Below are 15,831 nucleotides of genomic sequence, written 5' to 3'. Positions count from 1 at the left end.
ATGTCCAATCCTTACAGATGCTTTAAGTGGAAAAAGGGGTTAGTGAATAGCTAGGTGTCAGACTGTGATGGGTGGAGAAATATGACGGATAGTTAACAGAGGTGGGTGGGTAGCTGTTCATTGATTTGTCTCCAGCAGCATGGTATGGTCAACACGAAGAAGAAAAACCTACTGAGTGAAGCAGTCATAAAATATTATTGACCTTGGCGGAACCCTTCGCACACGAAACAGAAGAGGTCTTCATTCTGCCGTCTGAATCACAACACGACTCTAATGTTATAACATTCCGATCAAGTCTTCATTCTGTCGCTTGATGAAGCATGCACTTCGCCGAAATCGCCGCCATTAAAAGAATCCTCACGAAGTGTAACAATCTAATCTAGATCTCCAACAGCTCTTCAAAATTCCACACCAAAAGGCAAAATCACCGTGAAATCGGTGAAGGCGAGAGTGATGAAATGACAAGTAACAATTGTATAATTATTTTATTCTGAAAACAATCACACACACTTCAGAGTTACACATTTTGCAGATCACCAACACTGCGTCAAAGTCCTGCAGGACTTCGGGTTTTCCTCCCACAATTAGCAGACACGCGGGGATGAACCCTGTTGAAAGCGACTTTAAACAATTTCACTCACTCACTTATCAAGTCTCACTTTGCAAACATAAGCTTTCATTCTTATATTATCACAGAAGTAAGGAAGGAAACGGAATAACATGGAAACATTATGTGTATAAACACTAACATACTAGGTCTCAATCACTTCACAACAAGTGTTTGGTACATGTGGACAAACAACTATTCACCTGGTTAAAACAACTATTCACCTTTTCCTTAGTTGGGAGCGTTATGTGGGTAAAACAAGGATCGCAATATACAAAATGTGAGTCTTAGTCTCATAAACTGCGAAACGAAGGTCCCAATCTGCATAATGAATTTCCAAATCTCCAATTGGAAGTAAACATCAACGCTGTCCTCAGCAATATTCCAGCTATACAGCAGTGGTCTGTAAATAATCGACTCTGGACCAGACAATCTAGTGATAAACATCATGAGCACCGATGTACGCAATTGTGCCAATGTGTCAGCCGAGATAGCGAGCATGACCACCCGATTCCTTAAATATGATAGATATGAATTGATTATATGTAAATTACAGAACATTTCACAGATTATTTACACAGTGGAAAATAAAGTTAATATATTCCTGGCGCCTCCTTCCTTAAAGGAAGACGAAAGTTAAAGTACTGTTACAGTAAAACCCCTCTTGATTGCAAAAACCATCATGTTCCTGTCGTTGCAGTATTGGTAAAAACGTGGCTGACATAACAGTTTCGCTACTGTAGACCCTCGCTATACCACAACATTTCTTATTGTGACAGGTATTGATGTTAAACACGCTCTGTGAAGTGGGACCCTTGGGCGCGATGACTCCGAAAAGAAACCTGTCAATGTTGTGACTCTTAGACCTACATGAAGGGCTGTGCCAAGTCACGTGATCCGTGAACCATGGCAACTGCCATCCGAGCGACATGCATTCTGAGACGATAGTTTGACGAAGGTCGTGTGATGAACATGACAATGGGCTAACGCAGTCTTCATAACATTAGAAACAGAAACGGTCACAAACCCTTATAACCTTGACCTTCTGTGAAAGACATGGTGTCCAAGAATGTCTGAGAACCACAACACACATACTGCGCCCTCATGTCCAAAGATCAGTTTAAAACGGAGACGTATACTTTGCTGACGGCAAAGTTAAAACACATCCCGGAGGTGAATGACGGAATCCAAATATGGACGCCGATCACGCGTCGCTGTCTTCCGCCGGGATTTCCACTTCCTCCACTGTGATGACTGGACCGTTGCGTCTGAGGTAGGTAACGATGCAGGTGGAGATGAAGGAGATGGCATACATGGTCCCTGCCATCAAGAACGGCGACAGGAACGTCCCAGTTACATCGTACAGTTTACCTAGAAATATAACAGTCTGAATATAGACCATAGAAGGTCTGAATGTTGATTGGCTGACGTATATACTGAATGGATGCTCTGGAAACTTCCAGATAGGGGTTGTCTTCTTTGAGCGGAAGTCTACAAGGTATATTGACATGTGTTCGTCTCAGAAATGATATGAACAAACTTTCATAATTACATTATTATGGCACTGTTAGTGCCACAGCTATTTTCAAGCGCTTTGACGGTGGAGTCTTGACTTTTACGACACGTGTACAACGCTGGAGACGAGTTCTATAACTGATGTTCACGGGTCTCACGTCGTCTCGATTTACAAACTAGCTGATAAACATGTCAGTATGAACATATTCATTATTATCTGTTACTCAAAACGCAGCAAATCTTATGAACACGAGCACATGGTATAGCAGGCATGCAATATAACATTTCTGTATATAATCTCTATATATCAACGCACTCTGGAGGTAGTCACTTCAAAACTACCAAGTGTTTCGTTTCCTCCTGTACTGACAATTGAGATACTGTTGAAGTATACATGTAGACACACAGACAGACGTCAGTAATTATATCCGTGATCTCAGTCTTCGCATGATATATGTCTGAGTGGGTTCCAGTCACGGATGGGACTTAACCCAACAAAAATACTAGAATCTGTACTTTACTAAGAAAGTGTAATCACAAATGTAACATTGTTATATCTTAGCATGGATTACACACAAAGTGGTGGGCTGCCTAGAGCTCCTTCTCTTTGAGATGTTCTTGACATCGAGTTGAAAAATAGGGATGCAACTGTGTTAAAACATATCACTCACTCACCCAAACAAGCAGAACTACCCATCCATCCACTACTCACTCACTAACTTACCCAAACACTCACCCACTCTCCGAAACCCACCCACCCATAAACACAGTTTCGGTCTTGATTATAAGGTGCAGTGGTACCAACACAGATTGAACAAGTGCTCATGACATCTATCACTGGTATATGTGTCCAGACTACTGCGGCCCTATCAACATGCTGGAATGGAACGATGTTATACAATAAACCACAGACCATGTTATATTGTCGTGTAATAGAAGAAACACGAGCAGAATGTGGCGTAAAGGAGGAACGCTAGATGTTTGTACTGGGCCTAGTCCAAAGGTTGTGTATGAGCAAAACGTGTCCAGCAGGAAAGTTATCGGTGCATCTACAGACGACAGCCAGATAGCCGTGTACACGTGCAGCACACAGTGTGGAGCATCGTCAACATCTGGCCAGCCACATAGATACAGGTAACGAGGCCAAGGGACGAGGGACCGATCGGAGCGATATGTGTGTGCTGAATAACAGCCAGCGTATGTAGTATACACCGTGCTGAATTGTTTTCTGCGGTGCTGGCAATGTAATAGGATAACACTACACTGTCGTGGGTCTATGCTACAGAAGAGGAGGTACGAGAGTCGTAGCGCTTATTTTGTCGTTCTTCCTGGAGGGTGGAGCCTATCAATGCTATAAAACTGTTGAAAGGGTTTTTTTTGATGGGTATACGAACGGGGGGTTTTGGGGGTGCAGCAAAAAAAAAAAGAGTTAACATAAAATGCAAATTTGAAAGCGGTCTTCTTAAACATAATAATATATAATAATATATGCGTTAAAATGGAAACCGGGCTGGTAAATAGATCAATGCTGGCATACTAGACAGTGGCAGTTGGACACGTACGCAGGCACGCACGCACGCAGGCACGCACGCACGCACGCACATAATATGAGCTGAATGTGTACTAAACAATGGCCATACAGACAATATGCCAATGAAACGCAATATATACACACAAAAAAAACTTATTGCGTATTAGCACCATCTGTTTGTTTGCAATGACAAGTTTTCAGCAGATACGTAAATCATCTCGTGGTGACCACCCGTTGGACGTCTCTTACTGCAGACAAGGGTTGCAGGTGAGTCGGTGATTGTAGACCCGATTGACTAACTCGGATCACCAGGGGTAATGTGTGCACTAAACATGGGGTACAAAGCATTTGAAGTAGATAGTGATAGTAACGTCGACATTTTGGTGTTCGTGAAAGACGACAGCGCCACATGACGAGGGCTTCAACTTCAACAGGTATTATGTCTTATAAGCAGAATAATACAAACCCGTTATTTCACACAGTCTGTTGTACAGATAAGACGTCGAGGTTTGACAAATGCGAGGGACAAATCTGACGTCATGGGTCAACTCCAGGAGGATCCGAACCGAGGTCGTTGACCGGGTATGTCATGGTGTCTCGTAACTAAATCGATGTCACGCCAACACGCACCACGGAAATTTACCACAAAATGTACAAGACAGATAAGACAGTTTGACAGATAAAACGGAGGCAATGCGACTTATAATATCACATAGAGTTCGACAGGTCAGCAGGTCAACAGATTACACCCAGTCCGTGTAGACCGTAGCTACTCGCTAAGTGGCCGCGTTACGAAGGGGCACTTCTCCTGACTAGTGACTGCAGTAATACTCCCAAGTCGTACAAACAACCTTAAGTATCTTGACTTAAAGCTTATGTCCTAGATATGTATAACAGTTAAGGATTACCATAATTTCTCACAATTTCACATCCGACATGTTTTACATCGAATCTGAACAAACACACTCATAAGAGTTAGAATTTCTTTAGCAACCCATTCTTGACTATCTTCAGCAACTCATACGTGACTATCTTCAGCAACTCATACTTGACTATCTTCAGCAACCCATACTTGACTATCTTCAGCAACTCATACTTGACTGTCTTCAGCAACCATGCTTGACTGTCTTCAGCAACTCATACTTGACTATCTTCAGCAACTCATACTTGACTGTCTTCAGCAACCATACCTGACTTTCTTCAGCAACCCATGCTGACTATCCCAATAAGCATTATCCTTCTGCGTCCCGACCCACAGAGCGTTGGTAACTTAGTCTGTTATAGGCTTACGAATGTGGCAGCGCTAACAGAGGTTTTGTGGATCGGGAACCATCACGATATGATCCCAGCAGGATCGGGTGGCCTGACGGGATATTGGCCGGAACGTCGTTGTATACACTTTCATCTGGACGGTCAGTTTCAAACATCACAGAATGAGTGCGGTGTAAAACTCGAGGGAGGAATGGTCGATATCGGGATGAAATGGTAATGTCAGCTCCGAAACAGCGCCCGGTATGTGTTACACACGAACTGCGGTTGTAGACACTAGGTAATCTACGATGGTCGTTACTTAATGTGTATAGTTTTTATTAGTAAAGTCAGAACTGGTAAAACGTCATATTTTATGAGCGAGTGGGTGGGTTTAGTTTTACGCCACACTCAGCATTATCTCAAAAGCTGTATGTCGGCGGTCTGTAAATAATCGAGTCTGGACCTGACATTTCAGTCATCAACAACATGAGCATCAATCTGCGCAATTGGAAACTGATGACACGTGTCAACCAAGTCAGCGAGCCTGACCACCCGATCTGTTTAGTCGCCCATTACGACAAGCATAGTCTGGAGAACAGATTGGTTTGGACTATGCACCATAGTGACTCTGATGACTACACGATCAGTGACTGGATGACTTACTGTTTATTGCACACATGTAATTAAGGTAGTACGTATTTAGAGGGATATTCTTATCTGTTCAGAATTCACAATAATTTTGTTATAAAGTTGTTCTAAATCATCAGTTACAAAATTCAAGCTTTATGGGTATTTAGAAATTCATCAGCCGGTGCAAACTGTTCTTTTTTTCGTCAGGTGCAATAAAGTTATCACCCAGTCTTACGCGGGTGCAAGATATTGTCATCTCTTGAAATGTCGACCCAATCATGAGAAGTAAGGAAAAGGCCTTCATCATCACGAGGCAAGACCATTCGAGAAACATTTGTTTGGAAGAATTCTTTCTTGGAGCTGAATTTCGAATGTCTAATAAAACATATACGCGCAGTTATCTTCCTTTGCCTCAATGTCAAGGTTGAGAGTTACCGAAATACTCGATACCGTCCTCGGTAACAACCTCGCCCTTAGACCTCAGACAGATTATCTCCTGACTGGGTCAGAGATCAAGAGGTCACTGACCCACTGAAAAGACGCGCATTTAATCATTGTAAACTGTCTGGACAAATATTGGACTGACCCTATTCATATATGTACATAACACTCAGACCCATATTCCAGTGACACGTGACCTGTCGTGGCGGCTCCATCTAAATGAAGATGGTCGAGATAGAATTAGCGGTCTTATGTGAGTCAAGTGGTGATAATGGTATACGGTGAGTTCAAACAGGGTTAAATACCGTCATGAAGGTGATTTCACTTCTTGGCGATTCTGTCATAAATGCACCGCTTAGGCACGGTATACTGCCCCATCCAACCAACACTTTTCCTACTCCCTTAATACAGATCACCAGACACGGTATACTGCCCCCATCCAACCAACACTTGTCTTACCCACTTAATACAGATCACCAGGCACGATATACTGCCCCCAGCCAACCAACACTTGTCCTACCCACTTAATACAGATCACCAGGCACGGTATACTGCCTCCAGCCAACCAATACTTGTTCTACCCTATTAATACAGATCATCAGCCATGGTATACTGCCCCATCCAACCAATACTTGTCCTGCTCCCTTAATACAGATCACCAGGCACGGTATACTGTCCCCAGTCAACCAATACGTGTCCTACTCCCTTAACACAGATCACCAGGCACGGTATACTGTCCTCAGCCAACCAATACTTGTCCTACCCACTTAATACATGATCACCAGCCATGGTATACTGCCCCATCCAACCAATACTTGTCCTACTCCCTTAATACATGATCACCAGGCACGGCATACTGGCCCATCCAACCAATACTTGTTCTACCCCCTTAATACTTGATCACCAGGCACGGTATACTGCCCCCATCCAACCAATACTTGTTCTACTCCCTTAATACATGATCACCAGGCACGGCATACTGCCCCATCCAACCAATACCTGTTCTACTCCCTTAATACATGATCACCAGGCACGGTATACTGCCCCCATCCAACCAATACTTGTTCTACTCCCTTAATACATGATCACCAGGCACGGTATAGATGTATTGTCCCCAGCCAACCAATACTTGTTCTACTCCCTTAATACATGATCACCAGGCACGGTATACTGCCCCCATCCAACCAATACTTGTTCTACCCCCTTAATACAGATCACCAGGCACGGCATACTGCCCCATCCAACCAGTACTTGTTCTACTCACTTAACACAGATCACCAGGCACGGCATACTGCCCCTAGCCAACCAATACTTGTTCTACTCACTTAACACAGTTCACCAGGCACGGCATACTGCCCCTAGCCAACCAATACTTGTTCTACTCACTTAACACAGATCACCAGGCACGGCATACTGCCCCTAGCCAACCAATACTTGTTCTACTCACTTAACACAGATCACCAGGCACGGCATACTGCCCCTAGCCAACCAATACTTGTTCTATGTCCTTGATACAGATCACCAGGCACGGTACCAACAACTACCAACATCTTTAGTGTGATGCAAAACAGGACTGAATCATCGACCAGAGACGCACTTTCCCACGGAGGGGGAATTTTGTCTATCTGTCTGTCTGTGTGTGTGTCTGTTTGTCTGATTCTTTTTTTTAACTCCGCTCTCTGCATTATTCAAGCCACGTGACTCCAGACAGACTATCTATTGACTACATCACCTTGGTATAACTACACTCTGGTATTTACCTGGCCAGTCTATCTTCGACTACAGGGAACTTCATTTTGAGAATAGATGTTTTGGGTCCAAGCAAGAGTTTACTTCTGTCTTATTGTTCAACATGCTCAGTCTTTTGCCTGCGATACCTGGGGATTACAGTACAGCTGACGATTTCATCGGAGTGCTGATGAGCAGAAGTCAGTGTTAACGAATTCTCACGATTCATCATGTTCAATTTATTCGAACGCATTGTAAAAGTGTACTTGATCACCTAAGCGTTGTGATTGTACACTGCCGATGTTAAACCACTGTTACATCACGTGTACGTTTCGATTGTACAATGTCGATGTTAAACCGCTGTTACATCACGTGTACGTTGTGATTGTACAATGTTGGTGTTAAACCACTGTTACAGCACCTGGGCGTTCTGATTGTACAATATCGGTGTTACAGGACTGTTGGGGGCATCTTAGAGACAGGACCGCTTGTCATTTCCACGACAGACTAACTTTTTGTGTGAGCGAGCGAGTGAGTGAGTGAAAGATTTGTGGTAGGTGATTCAGTTTACATCAAACGGCGATATGGCAAATTCAAATGGAACATTTCAATATTGATATCTATGTAAAAACATGGAGGGTTAAATGAATAGTGAAAGTAAACAATATCAATTAAACTAAATGATAAAGCTCTATATTTTACAGCGAGTTCGGATGTAAACTCATGAGGAAAGTTATGCAGACGTATGAAAACCATTGACGCATTTCTAACATATCAAAAACAAGTAGACTGACAAGAGTCACCCAAAGACATAGTTCAAATATATCATTTCTCTGTGATCGATTCCTCATTAATGTTAAGTCAAACATAGGAGGTTTTCCTTTATCTGTCTGTTCAGTTTAAACTGAGTCAGGCGTGAAACATCATTCATATCGCTCAACCATGACTGAGTGCTTTCTGATTGTAGAGGGAATAAGAGGAGAATCAGTAACTCGATGACTCTTACAACTGATGTCAGGGCTACTCTCAGTGAGCCCACGTGACGTGAGAGTAAGTGAGATTAACAAGGCTTCCTGCACTATTGTCGGGATGACTGTGAAGACCCTGTAAACCCACCATCCTATAGCAGGGAAGACTGTGAAGGCTGTGTATACTCACCACCTGTAGGAGTAAAGACTGTGAAGGCTGTGTATACTCACCGCCTATGGGAGGGAAGACTGTGAAGGCCATGCCTTGGAACATCGCCACCAATCCGAAGGAAGAGGTGAGGTACTCAATACCAAGGTTGTCAGCCAGCACAATTGTCCGCATTGACACAGCCACAGCTGAAACACCAACCGGAAAATATGTACAATGATGGCAGCCCACGTGAAAACCCTCAATGATGTCTGCGGGTATGTTTTCTATTCTAAAGTTAAATCTAACACTTGCGTTCCGGAGTGCATGAAGCTGAACTGAGTCGACCCAAAACTCGGATCATCTGATGAGCGACGTCGTCAACATACACAAAATAATACGTTAATTTACATTTTTCACGAAAATTTATGAAAAAAACATTTCTTTGTTTCGTCTAATCGTTTGGGTTTTCGTTTTAAATCAGTAATTTAGATTCATATAATATCTCAGTGGAGGTGTTGTGCCGAGTGTTGTGTCTACACTCACCCATACAAAGCCCGAAGACGCCCGCACAGCAGGCCAGAAGGGCAAAGCTATTGCAAAATGGCAAGACGAAGTTGACAGTGGAGGCCGTGAGTAATGCGAAGATGTAGATGATGATACTGCGAATGTTGAAGAAATCGGTGATGAAGCCGGCGAAGATGCGGCCGATGGTGTTGGATATGCCGACGATGGAGATGAGGAAGGCAGCCTGGGACCTGTCCAGGCCGATAGAGACGGCATAGTCGGGGACATACGTGAGCGGCACGGACTGCACTGGAGAGGACGGAAAGAGACGACAGTGACTATGTAATCAGCAAAATGGCTGCTGGTATTTTGATGGGCTGGAGTACTCTTTGAGGAGATAAACAATAATGAACAGTTAGGAGTGAGTCTGGATTAAACCTACTTGGAGTCGTATGTTGAAAGAAAGTGCCGTTCTCAAAATGTTAAATGTAGAATTTCTCCTAACCCTTTTACAAACAACGTTTCAAACCTAATTCCAGCAGTCAGACTGAATGTTATCTGGTCGGGTTGCAGTACTGCCGGTACCCATGTACAAGGTACTGTGTCTACCTGACTTCACGTAGCTTCTGGTCGGGTTGCAGTACTGCCGGTACCCATGTACAAGGTACTGTGTCTACCTGACTTCACGTAGCTTGTGTCCCTGCATCTACCTGACTCCATGCACAATATATGCAAGGATGCACCCTGTCCCCACGTACACTATAAGGATGTACCTACCTGTCCACATGAATAATATATACAAGGATGCCACTACATGTCCCCACGTACAATATATACAAGGATGTACCTACCTGTCCCCATGTACAATGTATACAAGGATGTACCTACCTGTCCACTTGTACAATACATACAAGGATGTACCTACCTGTCCACTTGTACAATATATACAAGGATATACCTACCTGTCCACATTGTGAAGGTAATGAGGAGGAGTAGGAAGACCGGCTTCTTGAACAGGTGCGTGCCCAGGGTGTACTTGAGACGAGCCAGCCAACCCTTCTTCAAGCGACAGCGCTCGTCTATACTCTCTATCGACTCCACGTCCATATCCTGGGTCATCTCGGCAAGAAACTGCGACAACGTCCGACAGTGCTGGAACTGTTGTAGGTGACGTATGCTGCCCGAGTAGAATATATCCTTCCGCAGGATCGGCTTGGAAAGCCCCCGCTTGATCTTCTCCATCTGGAGGTCGTCTAGCGAGTTCTTCATCATGATGTTGTGGGTACTCTTGTGTAAACGCTGAAGGGGAACTGCAACGTGCAAACGGCTGATGTTTTCGGCGCTCTTCGTCATCCTTGCCGCGGTATCCTGTCTCATGTTGGATGGGTCCATGGGTAGTAAGACATCCGGCTTTGTATCGCGGTACTTCTTGCTGAGGAGGGGTTTCAAACATTCGTATACATCCTCCTTCGATTTTACACACGCGTTCTCCTCACTGGATCCCCCGTAACCACTACTTCCGCCCGTGTCGTTGTCTCTCTCGAACTTCTGGCGCAGTTTCTGTTCCACAAAAGGCCGGAACAGGAAACCGCACACCATACAGTTCAGAACGAGGCCGGACAAAATTAGAACTGTCCCCCTCCAATCGAATACATGAAGAAGATTGTCACATATGTGCGCGTATGCGAATGTTCCAACACCGGAACCACTAGTTGCTATGCCCGTTGCTATGGCACGTCTTTTATTAAAATACAGTCCAACAATGATTATGGCTGGCAGGAAGACCATACTAAACCCAATACCTGCGGACAATACAAATACAGAGGTAAATACCTAAACATGACAAAGACAAAGGGTTGTCATACCCGAGGGTAATACTTACAAATACTGATATGTAAAGCCTACCCTCTACATTATATTACATTTTGATGCTGTAGGACCCAATCTTAAAAGCACCACAGCCTACCCACAGCAATGTTGTAGGAATATTGTAGGAAGTAGGTCTACTTCACCTGCCTACAGCAATGGTGTTGGGATGTTGTAAGTCCTAATCCTACAGGACCTACCCACAACAATGCCGTAGGAATACTGCAGGACCCAGTCCTGCAGGACCTACCTACAAAAATACTGTAGGGATATTGTAGGTCCTAATCCTACATACCCATACTACATACCCATACTACAAAAATACTGTAGGGATATTGTAGGTCCTAATCCTACATACCCATACTACATACCCATACTACAAAAATACTGTAGGGATATTGTAGGTCCTAATCCTACTGGATCTACCCACAACAATATTGTATGGATATTGTAGGTGGTAATCCTACTGGACCTACCTACAATAATGTTGTAAAAGATGCCCACAACAAGTGAGGCGTTATCAGATGCAACCCCAACATCGCCATACAGGGATATTTGTAAGAACACCACCGCCCCTGGTGACGTCAATGAGACCTACCCCCAATTACGCCGTACGTGATGATGAGTGTTTCAACGTTGGGGGCGAACATGCTGGTGACGAAGCCAATGGTGGATAAAAGCGTTCCAAATATGGTGACCTGACGACAGCTGAACCGTCGCAACAGGAAGCTGACCAGTGGACCTGTACGTAGAGAATACACAGTGTCACTACACTGTGTCATAACATGAAATAGTACATCGCTACAGACCTTAAACAGTGTTACTACACAGTGTTATGATATCAATAATAAGTACAACGATACAGACCTTAAACAGTGTTACTACACAGTGCTATGACATCAAATAGTACATCGATACAGACGTTAAACAGCGGTAAAGCGGTCGCTCGGGTTTGATTTGCTATGGCATCAAATAGTACATCGATACAGACGTTAAACAGCGGTAAAGCGGTCGCTCGGGTTTGATTTGCTCGGGTACACAGTGGGAAGCCCATTTCTGGTGTCCCCCATCGTGTCATATGGAATATTTCGTAGCGGCGTAAATCTAAACCCACTTATTCCAGGCGTCATATCCTGCTCAAAGCACAGGATAACCCAAGCGTCCAGCACAACGTTTGCTTAACTATGCACAGGACCATACACCACAAGACGTCTGGTACGTATACACAAGCACAGTTTACCGTACACATCCTGTAGTGCACATATGGCTCCGTGCCCCTTGAAGTTATTGGTTCTTCCAGCTCTTCCTGTCACACCCCAAACAATATGTTTGAGACCCCACAATCGAGGCCATGTTTGGAAACTTTGGAATTCTGGAACTGTGGCAAGACGTTAAGTCTGAACAGTATGTGAATTCACCTGTGGTGTCTAGGTCTGGTTTTCCAACTGACGTCACCTTCAGCCCGGTGTAAACCTTCCGGTATAGTTTAGTCAGTAGGATGCGTACGTCTGACTTCCGTCACCGGAAATCCACAGTACGCATGTCATTTGTGAGTCTGGTGGCAGGCACAAAATCTTGTAGCAATAAAGTGAACCTTTCTTCCCGATGATGGTGGAATTTTGTCTACTGTCAACATTTCGCTGATATCAGTTTCATATCCTGCTTATTACACTGTGGTAAGCACATCAGACGTTTGAATCATACCCTAGCGTTCCCCGAAGATAGGGGTGAAAATTGAACTTCAGTAACCCTGATTGTCGTAAGAGGCGTCTTACGGAATCTGGTAGTGAGTCTCGCTGACTTGGCTCACTGTCATCTTACCCCAAATGCATCAATACTCATGTTGTTGATCACGGGATTGTCTGGTTCAGCCTCGATTATTTACAGACTGTCGCCATACATCTCGAATATTGCTGAATGTGGCGTAAAACTAAACTCACTCACTCTCTCTTCAGTTTTCAGGCAATATGGCCACCTATCTGTTTCTTCGGTGTTCTTGACGCTGGTGATGTAAAACTGCAATCACTTATATATATCCCTCAGCATCAAATGCTTTTGTGATCGCTGATGATGGTGTACTTCAATTCATCCAAGCATAGGTTTGCAAGCGCCTGGTGTCTGTCCATAATGTAATCTAACCGGGTTTCCCAACAGGGGATATCTAATGATTGCCTATAAGGATACTTTAACATCTGTTTGATAATGATTTTTTCATGTACTGGAAACCTCCTCCTTTCAGTTGTATACAACAGAACATAACAGTCCTGAATCATTCGTAACCAGTCGTCACATTCCGGAAGTGGTCGAACATGTGTGTGACGGCTGAAAGGCAATGTGTGTGACTAGGCGGTGATCACAATTTTACCTACATCCAATTTTTCCTGCACGCTTATCAAAACACATTTACACTCCAGTGGCTATGCTTCATGCAAGGTTAAACACTTAACTACCGACTACATACAATGGCCATGTCAAAATGTGTTCTAATGTCTTTATGAATTACCATCATATTATCATATTACTGTCTCAAGCAATTCGATTCAGGAACTTGATGAAGTTTAACCACGGGTTCTGCTACAAAATGAACCAAGCCTCGCAATTCGATGCAAAGCTGTTAGTAATTGTACCTGAACTGTCGATGTATTTGATTAGTTCATGGTTCGATTGCTATCAAAAACTAATACGTAAGGTTATTAAGTGCGATCAGTTATTGAGATGACGAATGCCTCGGTAATTTTCACGATCAGTCTTGTTTCCACGTCACGATCTGTTGCCAAGGTGTTAGTGTATGTGATGTAGGGTTATTGTATACCAGATATGTATAATTAATATCTACTTGATTTATTCACGATGTTTATCTCATAGGTGTTTGGTACAACCGAGGGTAAGAAAGTACCGTAAGCATATGTACGGAACGGAATAATGAATTTACTGTTATTATGTTTAACAACATTCGTCAAAAATAAACAAATAAATTTGCAACCACGTGAACCGTAATAAGTTCCAGAGGTTTGTGAAAATAGAAACTATCCGTTTTCACAGATAAATATCTAACATACCATTAGCAACTGTGTATTATGCGAATGTTTCACTTTGCTTAAGATAGTTTATTTCATATATATTTGTTTAAAATCGGATAACATATATGATAAAGGTCAAGATACACCAAACTGTGAAAATGATAGAAAGAGCCTAACTGAGAACCTGTGCTGGAAGTCAAAACTACATACGGGTACTCACCCATAAGCATACTCATCCCAAGCAATGTCGAGCCCACCCAGGCGGTTTTAGATTTCGATTCTCCAAAATAGTCCAAGAGTTCCAGCATTATAACTCCGAACGAAAACATGGTTCCATCCAGAATAAAGTTTATCATGAAAGAGGCGAAGCACACCACCCATCCCCATCCTCCATCTGGTATAATGTCGTCATGGTCGTCACACTGCTTTGTCTCCGAGCTACCCTGCTGCTGAGACTTCGTCTCGTTCTCGCCTTTAGAAATCATCCTGTTCTTCATGTTATTTTGCTGATTGCTTTATATCCCTGATTTGTGTACCCTGTGCGCATGACAGGTAGATCAGCGACCCAAAACACTGGACGATGTTACATAGTACCTGCAAGTAACAGAAAAAGCTCTCTACAATACTTGGTAAACCGATTAATAAAAAGTAAGAATGAATGTTTTCCCTGAATACATAGTCTAACACACATGGGTATACCGGGTATTATTACATAACAGTGGCGTAGTCGCATGGCGTCATCGTGACGTCTCACTGTAGTCGCTTGCGCTGTCGTGACGTCATTCTGGCGCCACTTGATGTTAATATTCACCAAAGCTCACGAAAACGTATAAGACCTCTCTCACATCTGGAAAATATCATACAGTTATGGCACAACAAGCACATACAACACCCTCGCGAAGACTTACGATAGTCTGGCTATATAGGTGACTAACGATAATGAGTAGCCTTTCTGACTTGGTTGATGCATATTTGTCTTTCTCTTACGTCTCTGTGGAATGGTGCTCATGTTGTAAATCACTGAATTATCTGTTCAGAATCAATAATCACACAGCTGGAATATTGACCGGTACGTGAGGCGCTAAGCAATAGATAAAGCAAACGTACACGGGAGTTGCACGCGCATGTCTGTGAGTCTGTATATAAGAGTCTGTATATGACCCTGTATAAACGACGTGTACATCGTCAGTGCCGTGCATGTACGCTGTGCTATGTACCGTACGGCACTGGGGCACTGGGTACGGCACTTAGCCAGTTGTACTGAAAAACACAGTACTCTGCACTGGACAAATAGATGCTTATATGTAACAAGCCACAATTCAGTGTATTATAGTCAGCAATGTTTGTTGTAAACATTCATCTGCCACATTACAACAGCAAATTACTTTCAGAAATGCGACTGACTGTACAAAGGAAGACGTTCCGCTCCAACAACATCGACGTTCGCTGTAAACGTTGACGTCTTCTTTAGCCCCCATTGTCTGCGCCTGTTCAATCCGGCCAAATCCCACCTGAGCTAGACACTTACATGTCATCAAGAGGCAACTGGGGTCGTTCTTGTGTGAGCACTCCCCACGTGACGTCAAACAACAGCCGTTTTAAGTTAACTTATATCAAAA

General features: G+C 43.5%; 1 protein-coding gene across 1 annotated transcript; it reads right to left on the bottom strand.

Moving 5' to 3' along the window:
* Nucleotides 1-474: 474 nt before the first annotated feature.
* On the bottom strand, nt 475-14,806 carry LOC137284182 (monocarboxylate transporter 12-like). The gene is made up of 6 exons (XM_067815943.1): nt 14,433-14,806; nt 11,791-11,934; nt 10,289-11,128; nt 9,366-9,635; nt 8,903-9,028; nt 475-1,978 (listed from the first exon to the last, which is right to left on the bottom strand). Exons 1-6 carry the CDS (start codon nt 14,707-14,709, stop codon nt 1,812-1,814), a joined length of 1,824 nt encoding a protein of 607 aa, XP_067672044.1. The 5' UTR covers nt 14,710-14,806; the 3' UTR covers nt 475-1,811.
* Nucleotides 14,807-15,831: the final 1,025 nt, after the last annotated feature.

The sequence above is a fragment of the Haliotis asinina genome, chromosome 1 (assembly GCF_037392515.1).
Source record: "Haliotis asinina isolate JCU_RB_2024 chromosome 1, JCU_Hal_asi_v2, whole genome shotgun sequence".
NCBI lineage: Eukaryota > Metazoa > Mollusca > Gastropoda > Lepetellida > Haliotidae > Haliotis > Haliotis asinina.
Note: the sequence above shows the minus strand (reverse complement) of the source record. Positions and strands in the feature narration are given on the sequence as shown.

Bases quoted from the DNA above. Each gene is read 5' to 3' on its own strand.
- LOC137284182 (XM_067815943.1), bottom strand. From the start codon at position 14,709: ATGAAGAACAGGATGATTTCTAAAGGCGAGAACGAGACGAAGTCTCAG. The intron at 11,129-11,790 runs GTAGGTCTCATT...TATTGTCCGCAG, and splicing joins CACGTACGGCGTAATTGGGG to GTATTGGGTTTAGTATGGTC. The intron at 9,636-10,288 runs GTAGGTATATCC...CGTCCTCTCCAG, and splicing joins TACCTTCACAATGTGGACAG to TGCAGTCCGTGCCGCTCACG.